The sequence below is a fragment of the Myzus persicae genome, unplaced genomic scaffold, assembly GCF_001856785.1.
Source record: "Myzus persicae strain clone G006 unplaced genomic scaffold, MPER_G0061.0, whole genome shotgun sequence".
NCBI lineage: Eukaryota > Metazoa > Arthropoda > Insecta > Hemiptera > Aphididae > Myzus > Myzus persicae.
The window spans coordinates 565,795-584,027 of record NW_019100891.1 but is presented as its reverse complement, the minus strand read 5'-3'; the positions used below and the strand labels follow the sequence as shown (position 1 = coordinate 584,027).

Sequence of the window (18,233 nt, the reverse complement as noted above, 5' to 3'; positions counted from 1 at the left end):
ATTTTAAATTTCTTACATAATTAATTGTATCGACAACTTAATGTTTTTAAAATATTACAATTTCACACATATTTACATACGTGGATTAATAGACCACGGCCATTCTAGTTAAAAAAATTATACTCGTATATTGGATAGTAAAAAAAAATAAATTTGATTAAAAGCTATATGGTTGGTGTTGGTAGTCTTTAAGATGTCTTGTGATGTGATGCCAGTGATGGACGCAGTTTTAGCCTAGGTTTAGATATATTTTTCGCTGATTTTTAAATAGACAGCTTTTTTGGTTTACTTATAGTTTATTGTGGAAGTTTTTGAATTGATATTATCCATGATTGATAAGTAGGTAATCCAGTAAAATTATGTACCTATAATACTTCCCTATTTCTGTAGCATGAATACCAAGGGACTTTTAGTGCTTTGTTGTGTCTACAATTGAAATTATTTCGGTAAATTTTATAGTTTGAAATTTTTTTTCTAGTAGCGGGAGCTCACGTTGGTACTTAATGTACATAAATTAGTAGCGGTCTTATTATTGCCGTATTCATAGCATTAGAGAATATTTCATCTACGGGGTTGAGCTGTGGTTTAATAAAGGATATAGGATTTTAAATTTGTATTCCTGGGTATCCTTGGTTTAGTTTTTTTATTAGTTTAATTTTGTTAATGTATATATTAAATTTAAAAGCGTCAGCATAATTTATTCGTAAAAAAATTATTCGAAACAATCGCTGTAAGGTCGTATATTTAGCTAAGGAGTAGGTCTCCCAAAAATTCGCCAACCATTACTATTGTACATCATCGCGATTCGCAACCTGTATTATAGAACACTTCATATTTTGTATCTTATAAAGTAATTTACGATTCTACAATTAATACACAATTTGTTTATAGTCTTAAAGTTGATTTGTGGACCTTCTCTCTAAATTAATCAATTAATTCCCTGACCTCGATTAGCTGATTACGTGCAAGGTGAGCTTGTTTCTTGGTGCACATTATTGGAAGACGGTTATCAGTTATTACAAATTAAATTGGCACCTTTTTGTTCGAATAAAATTATAACGTAGTTATTAGATTATCATGTGTATATAATATAATATTATATACAAAATACAAATGAAGTTCTATGTTGTACTATTAAATTATTATACATGTTTGCGATCACTTCTTTTGGATAGAATCCAAAAGTATAATCAGCTCGTCTATATCGATCCGGAAATGGATGCCAAACACGGGAGGTTGTGTGTTACCTACTCCAAACAATTATTAGAATTGAATTACAATATCAAAACAATAACGACAGTCATACTATTATATTGTATGATAGTCTTTAGAAGTTATCGCAAGACGCAAGCTATTATGATTTGTGATTTGTGTTGTTATGTTTATTCTGTCATTAACTTAGTTCACTGATTAATCAGGATGCCGCGGTCGGACCCGCATGCGTTGTCTCCGTCTTACACACGTACACGATTTAAGATAATAATCAGCGTTGCCAGACGTACGGTTTGGACCGTACTCATACGGTAAATTTGGTCGATGTACGGTGTACGGTAATACATTGAAAACCGTACAAAAATGTACGGTATTTACAGCTGCTTGCTAGTGTTGCAAACTGGATTTTTTTTATGATAAGAATATTATATTATGATAAACTGATATTGTGAATTTATTTTGATAAAATAAATAATAGTAAATAATAATAATTCTTAAAATTAAAATTAACTGTTGGTCGGTAATTCCCACTATCCATTGAATTAGACCGTCTTTCCAGTTAATATTAAACTTTGTCATTGGTCAATTATTGTCATGGGTTTTTCGATTATTCGACATTTTGACGCTGTCTTGCAGCTGATAACAGTTTCGCGGTCAATCGTTATTTCATTTTCATCGTCGATGAATCATCGACTCAATTTGCCTACTGTAGCTGTCTTATTAGTTATTGAAGTAAAAAGCACTAAGTTTGAAATTATAGAAGCTATGTCTGACGTCGAGGATACTCCACAGGTTTGTTAATTTTTAATGAAAGTCGAATCGATTAGTTGAAATACATTGAATAAATAAAATATGTTTAGGGCCCTTCCACTCCAAAAAAAAAGAGGGCAATGAGAAATGAACTCAGTAACGATGAGAAACCCAAGCATAGAAAGCAAAAATACCGTTGTGAGTGGGAGAGTGATAAGTTGTTCAAAGGTTGGCTTAAACCTGAGAAAAATAATTCATTCAAAGCCAAATGCATCAAATGTCAAGTAAGTTTTATATCAGAATTAAGTTCTATAAAGAAACATGCTACAAGTAAAGGTCACGAAAACGCGGTAAAAGCCACAAAAGGTTCTCAAAATATTGTTTCTACATTTATATCAAATGCGCAGGATCCAATTGCTGATAAAGTAAAAACTGCAGAAATAAAACTATGTGGTTTATTAGCTGAGCATAATTGTGCTTTTTTACTTGTCGACCACTTAATTCCATTATTAAAGGAAATATTTCCAGACTCGGCCATATGTCAAAAAATGAAACTAAAACGTACAAAAGCGACTAATATTATAAAAAATGTAATAGCCCCTGCAGAAAAACAAATATTATGTGATAAATTAAATATTTCTAAATTTTCAATAATGGTAGATGAGTCTACGGATATAGCTTGCCAATCAACTATGTGTGTTGTAGTACGATTTTATGATCATGAAAGTAAAATAGTTGTCTCACGTTTCTGGGAATTATTACAAGTATTTGATATAAAGAATTTGGATACTGTAGACTAAGGTGCGACTGCTGAAAATCTTTTTAACATTTGCATTGAATCGTTCAAAAAATATAATATAAATCTAGATAACCTGGTTGGTTTTGGATCGGATGGCTGTTCTACCATGATGGGTAGTCAAAACTCTATGTCAAGTAGAATGCAGTCATATTTTCCTGGAATTTTTATTATAAAGTGCATCTGTCATTCAATTCATCTATGCTGCAGCGAAGCATGTAAGAGCCTACCTAGAAGGTGTGAAGACTTGGCCCGTAATATTTACAACTTTTTTAGCCATAGCTCTAAGCGCCAAAGTCAGTTTGTGCAATTTCAACAATTTTTAAACTTAAATGTTCACAAAATACTGCATCCGTCCCAAACAAGATGGCTATCACTTTCATCTGTTGTGCAAAGAATTGTTGAACAGTGGGATGCATTAAAATTATATTTCACTGATAAATGGCTCTCTGAAAAATTAATTTCTGCAGAAAATATTTATTTACAATTAAACGATCCTTTTACTAAAGCTTATTTTTACTTTTTAGAGTGGGTTCTTCCAAAATTCACTTCTTTGAATCAATTTTTCCAAACAGAAAATGTTGTATTGACAACATTAAATGAAAAAATGGAACTTGTTTTTAAAGAAATATTACTCTGCTATATGAAAAGAGATTATATTATGAAAACTGATTTAAGAAAAATAAATCCCAGTGATGAAAATCAATTTTTAAAAGCATCAATTGTATATCTAGGTGTAAAAGTTTTAAATCATGTTAAAACAGATTCAATTACAAAAAGACCAGATTTACTGAATGAATTTTATAACAGATGTATTGACTTTTTAAAAATAAGTTGCGTACAAATTAAAAAAAGGTATGACTTTTCAAATCCTATTTTACCATTATTAAATGTTTTAAATCCGTCAGTTGCTTTATCAATTAGTAAGAGAGACATATATCCTTCAATATATAATCTTGTGCAACATCTTCCTAGGATGTTAAATATAGAAGATAATATTATTATACAAAAAATTGATGATCAATGGCGTAATTTACCATTATATAAATTAAGTGAAAATATAATAAATGAAATAGAACCTGATAGATTTTGGACTTACATAAAAGACTTGGAATGTGAGCAATTTAAAGATCTTGCAGTATTTTCCATATCGGTCCTATGCCTTCCACATTCAAATGCATCATGTGAAAGGATATTTAGCAAAATAAATTCAGTAAAAACAAAATCCAGAAACAAATTAATAACTAGCACGGTATCATCAACAGTAATTTCAAGCGAATCTATAAAGAAAGATAATGGAAATTGCATTAGTTTCAAACCTATAAAAGATATGCTTGCAAGAATGACATCATCCAATCTATACCCAATTGCAGCAGATATGACTCAAAATACTAGTTGCCAAGATTTTGTTATTGAAGACTAATTTGTATCATAATTATTCATATACCTAGTCAGTTGTTTGTTTAATTTTATATATTTTGTTGTGTTTATAAACTATTTAAACATTTTTGCATTTTGTTTTACACCTAATCAGGTGAATGTTTATTTTATATTATACATTTTGTTGAATTTATTAACTATTTAAAGATATTATTTACATTTTATTTTATGTACCTAGTCGGTTAACTGTTTATTTTATATTATACGCTTTGTTGAATTTATTAACTATTTAAAGATATTATTTACATTTTGTTTTATGTACCAAGTCGATTAACGTTTGTTTAATTGTATATAATATAGTGTGTTAGCATCAAATATTAAAATTATCTTTGATTCTTTGAATTGTTGTTTTTAATATTTATTTAAATTAAAAACATTTCCAACATTTAAAACGTTTAAAGAGTTCAGGAATATAATTCGCATAATTACTAATTAGAGTAAATAGTAATAAAAAAATATAAAAAGCTTTTCAGTTGTTGATTTTTATAATCAATAATAATTATCAGCGACTTGCGAGTTGCGACTTGCGAGGATCGAGCGAAGCGAGGTCCGAGTAATCAATACAATTTTTATGTACGGTAAATTTATAAGAAATACGGTAATACTGGTTACACTGTACGGTTTAATCATTATCAAATTCTGGCAACGCTGATAATAATATTAGTACTATCCACGGACTAAGATATAATAGATAATATTATATCTTAGTCCGTGGTACTATCTTAAATCGTGCACACGTACGACATGGCAAATTTGATATTGTCTTCCACCAGTTTCACTTTCAATAGTGTGCTGTGTGCTGTTCTCGACCAGTTGTTAACGATATTTTAATTTTTAAGTGAATTATGAGATTTCTCAAGTATTAATATTGAACACTCTCATCACTCACTTTAAAATTAAATTATCGTACAAAACCGTTCAAGAGAACTAACAGCATGCTGTGCACACTATTGAAACTGTTGAACGAAAATTTGCCATGTCACACACTCGTACTGTGTAAGATGGAAATAATTTATGCGGGTACGACAGCAACGTCCTCCTTATGTAGCTTAGTGATACATTGATTCAGAAAACTGTTTATATTATAATTTAAAATTTCTTATAAAGCAAATAACAATTAGGAAAATATCAATGTTTAGCGAAAAACAACACGTGTATATTATTATGACTAATATCTATTTTGAGAAAACTATATAGACAAATTGAGTTTTTGACAAGTTTATATATATTTGTATAATTACATTTATAATTTGTTAAAAAAAAATATTTTATTAATATGATTAAATTATTTGTCATACTCGCGAAGTGGCTAGACGTTGTCTCATTGTCCCCCAAGACGTTTCACCACAGGTCATGACCATGATACTTAAAAAGCATAGGTATGTATTTATTATATAAATATTAAATATATTATAAAAGTTTTAATATTAATTTTAATATTATATTATAGACTATAGCCTATAGATAGTGTCTAGGTAGGTACTGAGTGCCAACAATTATCTTTTAAACATTATTTTAAACTAACTAAATGTTTACCTTTTTGCTTTTTTTTTAGTGTTAATGGAATAACATATTTGTACATTTGGAAAATAGATAATAATGACAAAAATAGTATTAGAAGTCAGTGATTTGAAAATATTACAGTGTTTGACTACAGTGCAACTTCACTATAACATTAGAATAAAATATTATACTACTACGACACTACGTTATAAAGTATTTACAATTAAGATTTAAGAATATAATTGCAGTATCATAATAAAATATAATAATAGGTTATGAGTCTTCTTTTTATCTTTTAAACACTGATTAAAATCAAATGCTTTTATAACTTGATATTACTGTGATTAGGTGACACATATAATATATATTATGTACCTATTCATTATTATGTAAATAAGACAATCCAAGTATTCATTTAAAAAAGTTTTAATTTTATTGAAAATATATTTTTGTCATTAATACAAAAACACATTAAAAAAAATATATTATGGTTTTTCCATTTTTACTGTCGTTTCTTTTAGTTTTACTTTTAAACAAAATATTAAAAAAAATGAAAGTATATTTAAATCGATCTCATTGTTAATAAGTCTATATTGTCTATATTATACATTCACCTCTTGTTATATTATAATATATTACGACAATATGTTATATTGTTTACCCTTTACCAATTTCGTTAGAATATAGTTTTTACATTTTTTTATGCGACTATCACAATCAAATAATACGCATGGGCGCACCATTACTCATCTAGTCATCTCAAACAATAGATGTATAATTATGTATACAATTATTTTGAAATAAATTATAATTTAGGTTTTTAATAATATAATAGAGTATGTCACTTAAAATTTACAATTTACAAACAATATAATATAACTACTGTCGTCTGTCTAATATTGTAATACCATGTGTCCACGAAACCAGAGTTCAAAGAAGAAGTGAAGTTGTTGTGGAGCATGCACAAAATATAATATTATGAGAGTTGAACAATTGTTAATCATAGGATGATAAAATCAAAAATGGCAGCGTGAAGGGAGCCAATAATAATCAAGTATATATGCGCGGGAATTTTGAATTGGTTCACTTTTACCACGATTAAAGATATACCTATTTAAGATATACATCTTTGATCGTAACCCTCATCCGCAGATATAATATTATGACAGACATATAAAGATTCGTTTTATAGGTCTATGAATATTATACCATTATATATGTACACTTATTTTCTATCTTGAATCGTGACTAGAATTTATAACAGATGGAAGCTGACTGCTATTTTATGCTTATCGGATAGTTATTGACATGCCTAGTTACTTTACCATGTTTTTCATATTGTTTTATGGTTATAGATTTAGATATTTCACCTTATTTTTGCGGACACATAGAATACTGTTTGTCTAATTGTCTTTTGTAATATTATTGCATAAAGAGTATTTACCTAAACATTTAATGTAGTTACTTTTATATTTATGGGTAACGACTTTTTTTTTTCTTAAAAGGAATCTACAATTTATACTACTTGGCACTTTAAGTAAATGTGAAAAACAGATTTTGTATATAAATTATTAAAAAAAAAACAAACACATCGTATCCTTAATAACATTTATATATATGTGACAATTTTGAGGAAAGCAGCCACCCATTAGTAACACCTTTCATTTGCCATTTTTTATTTTTTATTTTTTATTTTTTAGCATTTTAACTTTTTAATATTAATTAATATTAAAACTAAAATTAGGTGCCAATAGATCACGACACCATTTCCGTTTTAACCGTCTCGGAGGATCACCAGGAGCACGGAGATGTGCTAGGATTAGCAAGATTTCTGACAAGAGGATTCTGATGAGTTAAAGCACGGAGATGGAAACGTTTATATTATGTCCTAGCTTCTTCTGAAACTGAAGGGATTTTTAGGTCTGTATGTATAGTGTAGTTAGAGACATAGGGAGGGGCATTTAATATATTTTGCGAAGTGCAATGTTTTGAAATGTTTTGAAATGTTTGAATTTTGTTGATGTTGGTTTTTTTTGCGTTTCCCCAAAGCTGTAGGCCATATGTCCAAGTAGGCTTTAGTAGTGATTTATAAATAAGTAATTTGGTATTGATGTGAGTATATTTATTATTGTTGATGAGATTTTTTAGAAGGCGTAGGCGTTGGTTTAGATTAATTTTTTTGGATTTAATATGTTGAGCCCAGGTCAGTCTTTGATCAAGAGTTTTGCCAAGATATTTAACATTCAAAGCACTGGGGGGTAACGACTTAAATAAAAATATATATACATTTGTTGGATCTAAAATAAATACCTTATTTTATAATATACGTTGAATGATAAAGACCATCCTTGACGTGTTATAGTCGTGTTGAGCAGGTATTTCAATAGAGAGTAGAGTACCTGTAATCACTTGAGAATTATCAACAATTTTAATTAATTTAAAAAAATTAATAAAACCAAAAATTATGTGAAAGAAACTTTAGATAGGCCTTACTTTAGTCTATTATAATACTATTATGTACTATAATGATTAAATATGGGGATAATAATATGTAGGTCCTATAGACTAAAGTTTATAATGAAGACAAACTGAGCTTGATGAATTTATTTTTAATGGATAAATTTCAGCTCTATTTTTTATGCAGCTTCATTATTTATACGAATAAAATATACCTTAGGTATATGAAGAAAATATAAGTCACCGAGGGGGAAGGGAGGGAACATTTTATTATTGGGAGAACTCCAAATCGTTGTTTCGCAAATTTCTTATCTTAAAAAAATAATGAAAACTCATTTGTTATATTATACCTATGTATGAAAGATGAACAATTTGATGAACTATAGGTTTAGTATGCCATTGCCGAATTGGATCAAATTATCCAGTTATCATAATCCCCGATTGTCGACGAATGACATTTAAAATTATATGATATGATTCAAATCAAAATTGTTCTGTATTAATCATCAAATTTAATCATCATTTGCTCACTTACTATAATATAAGTAGGTAAAGTGAACTAAACTTAATAGTTAATACTTATATAGAAGGTATTCGGTGAAAATACATTAAAAATATAATGTAATATAAAACAAATATTAACTCACCTACCAATATTATCTTTTTTATTTACTCTATTTGTTAAGTACTTATCATCCATCATCCATCCGTGCATTAATATTAGTAGCATATTAGTTTAAAGATTTTCAGGGAACATTCAAAATTGATTCCACTTATATAATTTTATTTTTTGATGATTAACGATTTCTATTACCGCTTTATTATATACTAAGTATAAATAACTAAAAATTAACTAAAAAAAATGGATTAAATTGCTTATGTGTGGTAAACTGGTAATTAAACATTACGAAAATGTTCAACTGTCCATATTGTTGCGTTATTTTTTTTATTAGGATATACCACGGACACTATACCATTGGCTGACAATGTTTTCTTATACCTACTTACATAATACTGACTGTTCCGTCGCGGCGTTGGCCGTGTATTATATGGCTATATAAAAAAACCCCTTTTACCCCCTTAGAAGTCTAATCTTGAAAAATCCTTTAAAAAAAAAAAATAATATTAATAATATTTACAAATGATTCTATCAATTCTATACACATATTGATATTATAAAATGATTCTATAGTTATAATTATAATTTGTATAGTTAATGATTTTGATTGTGTACACGCCGATGAGCGGCTTTAAGTGTAACTCAGCCGACAGCTACCTCGTAATGTAAAAAAAATCAAATTGATGCTTTCTGAAACCTGATTTGCCCGATTAACCATTGGCAAACAAAATATTACCAAAAATACCAAGTTCTTCTAAAAAATTAAGAAAGTTGAGCTGAAAAATAGTTATTAATTAAAATAAACATGCAAATTGTATACCTATACACATATTGTATTGTACGGTGGTCTGCAGGTGACTTAAGTTTGTTTAAAATTTTAAGTGTGATTGCTTAAACTAACCTGATGAACGAACACTTATCAAACAACTCAGTATAAAATGTTTCATTAATCTTCCGATTGATTCCACTGTGAAGTGATCACTAAGAAATGATATATTAACTGTTTTATATCATAGATAGAAGATAGATGGATCTGTTTTAAATGATAAGCGAAAAGCCTTATGTTTCGACTTAAGGAAATAGGGATTTATTTTTATATATCTAGATAGATATAGATAGATTGAAGAATTTTACGAAACAATTCATATTTACACGCCGCGCCGATCAAACACATAGTTAGACGGACAAAAAATTATGGTTGCATGTCGCTATGGAAACCCACAGGTCGCCAGGCTGTAATATATATCTAATATGTATATATATATAATTTGTACGTAAGAAATTTATTTTTACCGATTTCAACCCTTTAAAATTTTGAAAATCAGACGACGTGGTGACACTTAGGGAAGTATTTGGAACAATTCTATTAAAAAAGTTAAATAGCATTGTGACAAAATTGGTACATAAAAAAGGCCTGTTCTTTTATATATATAAGGATAAAGATGCAATATTTCAATAATACGTATGTAATACATGTTTGCTATTACTATTATTGTTACCTCTATACGTTATATTATCTTAATCATCTAATTTATTTCTTTGATGAGATTTAGTATTTGCATATTAGTTATCTCGTCTTGCCCAATTTGCCTAGTGATTGATGGTATTACATTTTCAACTTAAGTCAAAATGCTAAGATCAATTATTTATAGTAAACTATTTAACATAAATGATACATATAGTTCAAAGACTTAGCTATAAAATGATAACACAACTTAGAGCCGTTTTTTTGAGATAACACTCATTTGTTGATACCTTATTATTTCTGAAGCATATTTGTTTTACAATATGTTTTTAGATTCTGAGTGGAGCGATGAAGTATTGATTTTACAATGATGTGTGTGGTTTTTTTTCTATTTATTTTATTTGTGTCTGTGTACACTGTGCTCGATAAGTAGTCAAAATAATGCTTCGATTTTAAACTTCAGTATCTTTTCCGGTGTAAACTGAATTAATTGGTGCATTCGGGAAGTAAAAATTTAAAATGTCTATTAATTTTTAATGGCGCCTAGAAAAACAAACAAAATTTTACTCAAAATTGGCTTTTGGTTTTCGATGTAACTCTAAAATAAATGACGGTAGATGATTGCAATTTTCATTAAATATTTACATAACCATTTTCTATTCACCATACAATTTTCTAAATTTTTGACTTTTTTTGAGTTATTTATAGGCATATAAAATTATCGATTATTATAAGTTTTTTTGAAACTAATGTCGATAAAAACATTGTTTGTTTTGTCGAAAAACTTGAAAATGTAATAGCAGGTTCCTGATTCATTGTCACAACAGTAGTTGAAAATTATTAAAAATACATAGGCATGGTTTTTTTTATTGGTATTTTAAGTTCAAATTTGGACAAAATGTATCAATTTGAAAATGTACAAACTATATTGTTGTTAAAAACTTATAAAAAGTTCAATTTCTATTACTGAGGATTGCAAATTTAAATAGTAGTAATAGTCCACTTAAGTAGATTATTCTGTAACCAAAAAATCTAAAAAATATATAAACACAATTTTTTATGCAGTTATAATTATTTTATGTACAAATTTCAGACTTAATTACATGTTAAATAACCCAGAATAATGATTTAGTTAAATCATTTTATATCTTAAGTTATTATGTTGAAATATAAAAATGTTACCTCGTGGGTACTCTACTTTACTGCAAAATGACATCCATTTACCCGTTTTTTTTCTAATTATTTTAGTTGATAGTATTTTAAGTATTTTTGTTTTTGTATATTGATTGCCATTGTTATAGGATAGTATAATGCTACAACAGTGGCGGTTTTTAGGGGGGCGAAGGGGGCGCTCACCCCCCTTGGATATTTTTTGCGTGTCTTTTTTTTAATTAAAATTACACTAAATGCTTGAATTGCTTTAATTATGGTGGGGAGAGGCCCAAAAATTGAAAATAGCCCCCCTTGATGTTTTATCAAAACCGCCACTGTGCTACAATAATTTCTAGTTTAATTAACTATAACTCTGTTGTCTGTTGATATTGTTCAAAATGGTTTTCGCGTGTTATATTGCCTATGTGTGCATTTAAAGGCGCTTTTTCTTTTTATACTTAGCAACTGTAGGTTTTTTGGGGCTTTGATGTGTTATGATTTATGGGGCCCCCACCAGGCACAAATCCAGAACAAAGATCTGGAGGGGGGGCACAATTTTTTGTTAATATAAAATTACAATATTGGAATAACTGTTCACTATGAACTAGGATAGTACTATCTTAGTTTGTGCACCCCAGAATCATACTTATAATAATATATATTATATTATCAGACACACATGTAAGTTGAGATATAGTAAAATTAGGATCTGTGGAATTATTAAAAAAATTCGAGAACTAATATGTCTGGGGGGGCTGGGCCCTTAGACCCCTCTGTATCCACCCCTGGCCCCCATACTTGTATAATGTAATTATATAAAAGCTTTATTTACACTATTGTTTCTACGTGGCCAATAATAATCAGCCTTCATAATTGAACTTGTTTTTATTATCTTGTGATTACTGATTCGAATACTTTACATATTTACAATTAAAAAACAGCATAAAATACTAGAACTAAATTGGCCATCTTTTTGCAAAATTCAAATGTTTCATCGTTACTTGCTTTCCTAAACATAAAAAAATTATTTCCAGAAATTAGCTTAAGTATTAAATAAATCAAAAAAATGTATACACCTATTTAGAAACTAGTTATTTAGATTATTCAAATGTTCCCTATTTTTAGGCACACTGGTGCTTAGTACAGTCAAGTAATTAGACAATTATATACATACTTAATAGGTATAATAAAAATAGTAAATTATAGTAAAAGGTGGCCCACCAATGTGCCAAGCGTGTGCACCATACTCACAATTAAACATATATCCAAAGAATGCGGGCAGTAGGAAAACAAAGAAATTTATTATTTCAAGACCAATAAAAAATAAAATAATAATAATATAAGAAAAATTGAATTATATATATAGAATTATATATTATACTTAATGTATTATATATTTGAATATGATATGAGTGTAAGAGGTCATATACATCAAAGTATTATTTATTTACTATTTTTTATGTGTTGACAATCAAGCCATAGGTAATTAATATTTAATACCCCAATTGTATTGAATATTTAAACTTACTTAACATAAATAGGTTTATTTTCTATTTTTTTTCGAATAATAACTTACTTAATTTTTCTTTTTAATGATGTTCTCTCTCCCCCCCCCCCCCATTCAAACATAAAATCTGGCCAGGGAATGCAATGCATACCTTGCGTCCACTCTTGCTGGGCAATGCCTATGTATGTAATATGTTTATTATTAACGGCCGAGCGGCTTGCTCTAAGCTACTCAGCCATCACCCGTAGTTAATTGGAACAATTGATCACTCGTTATATTGTGATAATAAGAAAGCAACAGAATTGATAACTCTCAACAAAAGGAAAAAATAGCATACAATTAGAGTTGTTAAATTAAAATAGCAAGTTGAAAAGTATAGAAATATATGAATTAAGTAGATTGTATACTGTGCCATTGTGAGCAAGACCCATAACATGAATTTTAGGTTTTATTAAGCTGCCTAGCATATTATGTGTTTCGAGCTCAGGGAGAACAATTTTATAGATTAGGTGAAGTTAGGTATTTTTTATTAAGGTGCTTGTACCTTGTATTGGACCCATACATGTATGATTTATTGACCAAATGTAAATACAACTGGTAACTACTCAATAAATATAAAAATAAATACATTATAAGCGCAAGTAATTAGATAAAAAAAGTAATACGGTGTATACCTACTAGTTGCGGTCAAAATAAAAAATTACGTACTAGTTGCAGTCACTCAAAAAAAGTGTTACATACTGATTGCGGTCACGTATAAATGTATAATATATTAAAGGCTTTATATGAAGTTATATATTATGCCATTTTATTTACAAAAAAGTCTTAATCAACATTTCGTCCCCATTTATATCGAATTTATATCGAGAAGATAACAGACTTACGGCTGCTACACTCTTATTTATTGCTTAGGTCTGGCTAAAAATATAGTAACATGGTTTTATGTTTAAATTAAGTGGTTAAACACTTAAACTTATGTGAAATAAAATTGTATAATACAATATAATGTTGAACAATCAAAATAATCGGTATAGTTAAACTTTTTAAAATTTTGTGAGTACTAATTTGAAAGAAATCGACTTCACATATTCAAGTCGATTAAATTCACCCAACCATTTATAATTTGTAGGGCTTTTAATTTTTCACTCGACATATATTATTGTGCGAACTCATTTTTATCGCATCGAATGATGTAGGCATGCTGAAATGCTGAATGCAGTAATCAAAATTACTATCGGACTGTACAATTTTATCTATTTTATTTATAAACTTTACAGATAAGAACAGATAAGTAGTGATGTTTCCACATATATACGGGGGAGTGCTTAAAATGGACGAACATATTTCGGATATGTTTATCGTAAAATCGGCATGACCGTTACTAAGATATTACTTATAATTGCTGAGGACGCAATTGTTATATCTGATAATTTGAATGACCACTAGGTACTGGTATGCAGCCAAGTCATAATGGTGATATTTTCATATTAATATATTAAGTGACATTATCTTAAATTAATTACACAAATATTCTAAATTTTTTAAAATTCTAAAGACAAAATAGTGTATATGTTTAATAATGAGGATAGGTGATTCAGAGGTGAAGGTGGTTATGGAAATGAATATTGTAGCCTGAAAGAGAGGAATGCCGAAGAAAGGGTAAGTTGGATATAATTGAGAATGACATGAATTCAGGGGCGTCATTGGGGGGGGGGGGTATAAGGGTGTGCAACGGCATTACTAACTTAAAAAATATTAACAATTGGCCCACCATTAATACTCCAATGCGCTGTCATAATTAACGTATACATTATGATTTCATATGTAGGTAATATAAATAAAATATATATTTTTTTCAAGTTTTTGTATACTTTTGGTTTATCAGGTTTATTGATTATATCATATTTGCCTTTTTTCCAAAAATTAGTAAAATGGCTTTATAACTGGTTGCTTATAAGCTTTTAATTCTTTGAATTGCTAGGGCTAGCTACTTAAAAGTTGCATTAGTCGTTATAAGTATCAATTAGAATTATAAAAGGGAAGGAAATAAAATTTACATAGGTTTGCATAGGTTATAGGTTAGGTATAAATATATTTTTTTTTAATGTCCGGGTGAAGTGTCAAAATTGGCCTGCCTAAAAGTTTGCACTCCCAGAAAAAAACTGAAATGACGCCCCTGCACGAATGATGAAAGTACATTGTGTGAATAAAGGATAATAGTGGTGGGTATATAGTGGGAAGTATATAGGACAATAGTGGTCGACCCCACATGACATGCAGTTGGCAGAGAAGGAAAGTAAAAGAAAACAGAGGAGGTATTTCCCCCTATGCCCACCCAGGAAAAAAGGGGCCCATGATTGTGGCCTTGTGATGACTTTAAATGGTCTGCAAAAACATTGGCACCAACAATAAAAAAAACTATAAATTACACTGCTGGTTCAGGGATTAGATTCATAAGTTGTATAATAAAAGTTGAAAAATATTAAAGAATTAAAGATGCATTTTTCTCTTTTAAATTATTTTAAGTTGAAATATTTACAAAATTCATCATTATTTCAATAATTTGTTTATTATTTTGTAATTAAACATTTATAAAATGCGGAAACTTTTTTAACTAAGAATTGATTATAAACTGATTCATATGGTGACAAAAATATCTAAAAATTATAGTGACACCGTTATTTTTTAAGAAATTGTAAGCTTAAATTTGGACGAAATTATATATTAAAACCAAGAATAACGATTTTAGTTATTTTGTTGTAATTTGAAAATAATGTTTTAGGGTTACCCCCCCCCCCTGTGGTTCACCCCTGAATAGTATAATTTATTAATTTATAATTTTAATTCAATAACTAATTTTTGAACTACACCTTCAAAAAAAAGGATGTCCCGTAATATAGGAATATATCTACGGCATAGGCCCAAAAAGAAGTGGTAAGATATTTTAAACAAATGTGAGTAATTGTGACCACTGCTGGGGCGTAATTGCGGTTGGGGAATATGGGGGATAGATCCCCCTCATAAGCTTAATTTATTTATTGACTTTTACCTACAAATATTTTATATTCAAATTTCAAATTTATAAATTATTACAAAAATACAAAATTAAATCAAGTTGTGTCAGTTGTATCCTGTATTAGTATACCTATGATTAGTTTGTTACTAGGTAAGTAATAAGCTATAAGCATAATTTAAAAATAAAATGTTATTTAATTTTCATCTTTATCTTATTGGTTTATAAATACGGGGTGTCTTGCCATACATTGTATCTAATTAGAAGGGCGGAAGACTTTGAGCATCTGCATATTTTTTTTTGCATAGTCAGAAAAATAGTAGAGTACGAAACAACTATGTTTCATACTTTCACATAGCAAGTTTTGAAATTTTATTTTGCATATAAATGCATATTTTGAGTTTTTTTTTAGTTTTTAAGGCATATTTCTTCCATTTTATACCTTTAAATGCATATTTTAAATAATTTTAAATTTTGATCATAATATTAACATGCCTGTTGACTTTTCTCAGTCGCATGTTTTTCCTAGAAACACGTATCGAGAGTTGCTTATTAGATCGATTGACGAGTTATTAGAGTATAGTTATAAGAAGTATCTGAAAACTCATAAAATGAACCCAAATAGATGAATAATTATTGTAACTTGTAAGCCGTATTTAAAATTTGAATAAAATGTATTCATTAAAATAATTGGTACCTACAGAAAAATTCTTGATTTTTATTAAAAAATAATCATTTTAAAATGCATATTTGATATATTTAATTGCTTATTTGGTGATTTTTTAGAGCTACAAGTCCTCTACCCTACTAAATAGTAAACAGAACCTACATGCTACATACACAGATACATGAGATACTGAAAGTGAGATAGTAAATACTCCAATGATGGGTAAAACCGCAATTCCAAAAATATAACCTAATAGTCTACTTAAACCACTATGGACATACGGTATCCAGTTATGGGGAACCGCAAAACCCTCGAACACCAAAAAAATTCAAGCCTTTCAATCCATCTGCCTCCGCCTACTTTCCTCTGCACCCTGGTACATAACGAACAATAATCTGCACAAAGACCTTAAAGTACAAACTTTAAATCAAATTTCCAAAATGTTCTATGCTAGATTCCACAATAAACTTCAGTTACATACAAACCCCTTGATTATTAAACTTATAATCAAAAACTCTACCCGATAACCCTCAACGTAGGTTAAAAAGAAAATGGTGCTGGGACCTTTTGTTCTAGCAAGAAAAATTAATACATATAAACCATATTAACCGACAGTAATTAAATTAGCACGTGCTGGGTGTTACCACTGGGTAATTCCCCAAAATCATAATATGCATTGTTTTTGTTTCTTTTGTATTCTTTATCTCATCTAATTAATGTGCATATTTGTTGTATAGATTGTAGATTGTCTTTTTACTAAAAAAAAAAAAAAACCTAATAGTAAAAATGTAACTTCAAGATTAACAATAATATTGGTATGAACGAATAGTGAATACTACGAACTCGTGCTGCACATGGTATCTGCATTGGTTTTTACGAGTCACGACGCGTTTACACGCTCAACACTACATCAGTACACATTATAACTCTGTGACGATTAGCGACTTTAATCTTTTTCCTATGCTCACTTCGCAGTAAATAGTAATTTATTGTTGGAATTTTATATTTTTCTAATCCAAAAACCAAAATGGATAAAAACAAAAGGAAATCGACTACTAATAATTTTTAAGCAAAAGGTCATTGATGAACTTGCCAAGGAATTTGGACTTAATATTATATAAAAAAAAAAATTGATTAACTTTTTTGTTCATTCGTGTATGCAATACAAAATAATTAAATAGATATGTGATGAGATACTAATAAAATGTAGATATTTGGGGAGGGGGGAGGGGGGAGGGCAAAGCCCCCCACAATTCTGTATTGAATATTTATTTTGATATCCCTCCCCATGAAACATTCTTAAATTATGCCACTGGACTACTGGGGGGCTTCAATTCTCTCCCAATATACAGCTATACGGTTATACATACCTGACACCAGGCATAAATTTATATAATTTCAAATAAAGTTATAAAGTACTATGCTAGAAAAAATTGAAGTAGTGAACCTGATTTTCAATACAGAATCTTTTATTGACCGATTACCGATATATTATAAAAAATTATTACAACGACTATTACATTCTTCGATGAACAAGGGTTGTAATCAGGGCATCTAAATCTTCACTACTTTAATCATCTTTGTTTTTGTTTTATTCAATTTAAATATACTTGACATATATAAACAGGAAATATACCTATGTCCTGCCATTA

General features: G+C 28.9%; 1 protein-coding gene across 3 annotated transcripts; it reads left to right on the top strand.

Moving 5' to 3' along the window:
• Positions 1–1,685: 1,685 nt before the first annotated feature.
• LOC111026619 lies at positions 1,686–3,370 on the top strand. 3 transcript variants are annotated; one of them, XM_022304735.1, is made up of 3 exons: positions 1,686–2,004; positions 2,073–2,246; positions 3,286–3,370. In XM_022304735.1, the coding sequence occupies exons 1-3, from the start codon at positions 1,807–1,809 to the stop codon at positions 3,313–3,315; spliced, it is 402 nt and encodes a 133-aa protein (XP_022160427.1). In that variant the 5' UTR covers positions 1,686–1,806; the 3' UTR covers positions 3,316–3,370. The 3 variants fall into 3 exon arrangements, with proteins under 3 accessions (XP_022160427.1, XP_022160426.1, XP_022160425.1); XM_022304734.1 differs by lacking the exon at positions 3,286–3,370 and having other exon boundaries at positions 1,687–2,004; positions 2,097–3,246; XM_022304733.1 differs by lacking the exon at positions 3,286–3,370 and having other exon boundaries at positions 1,689–2,004; positions 2,073–3,246.
• Positions 3,371–18,233: the final 14,863 nt, after the last annotated feature.

What these genes read in the sequence shown, in the direction of transcription:
- LOC111026619 (XM_022304733.1), top strand. Translation starts at nt 1,807, where the DNA reads ATGGGTTTTTCGATTATTCGACATTTTGACGCTGTCTTGCAGCTGATA. An exon ending in ACGTCGAGGATACTCCACAG is followed by an intron (nt 2,005 to 2,072) that starts GTTTGTTAATTT and finishes AAATATGTTTAG; the next exon opens with GGCCCTTCCACTCCAAAAAA.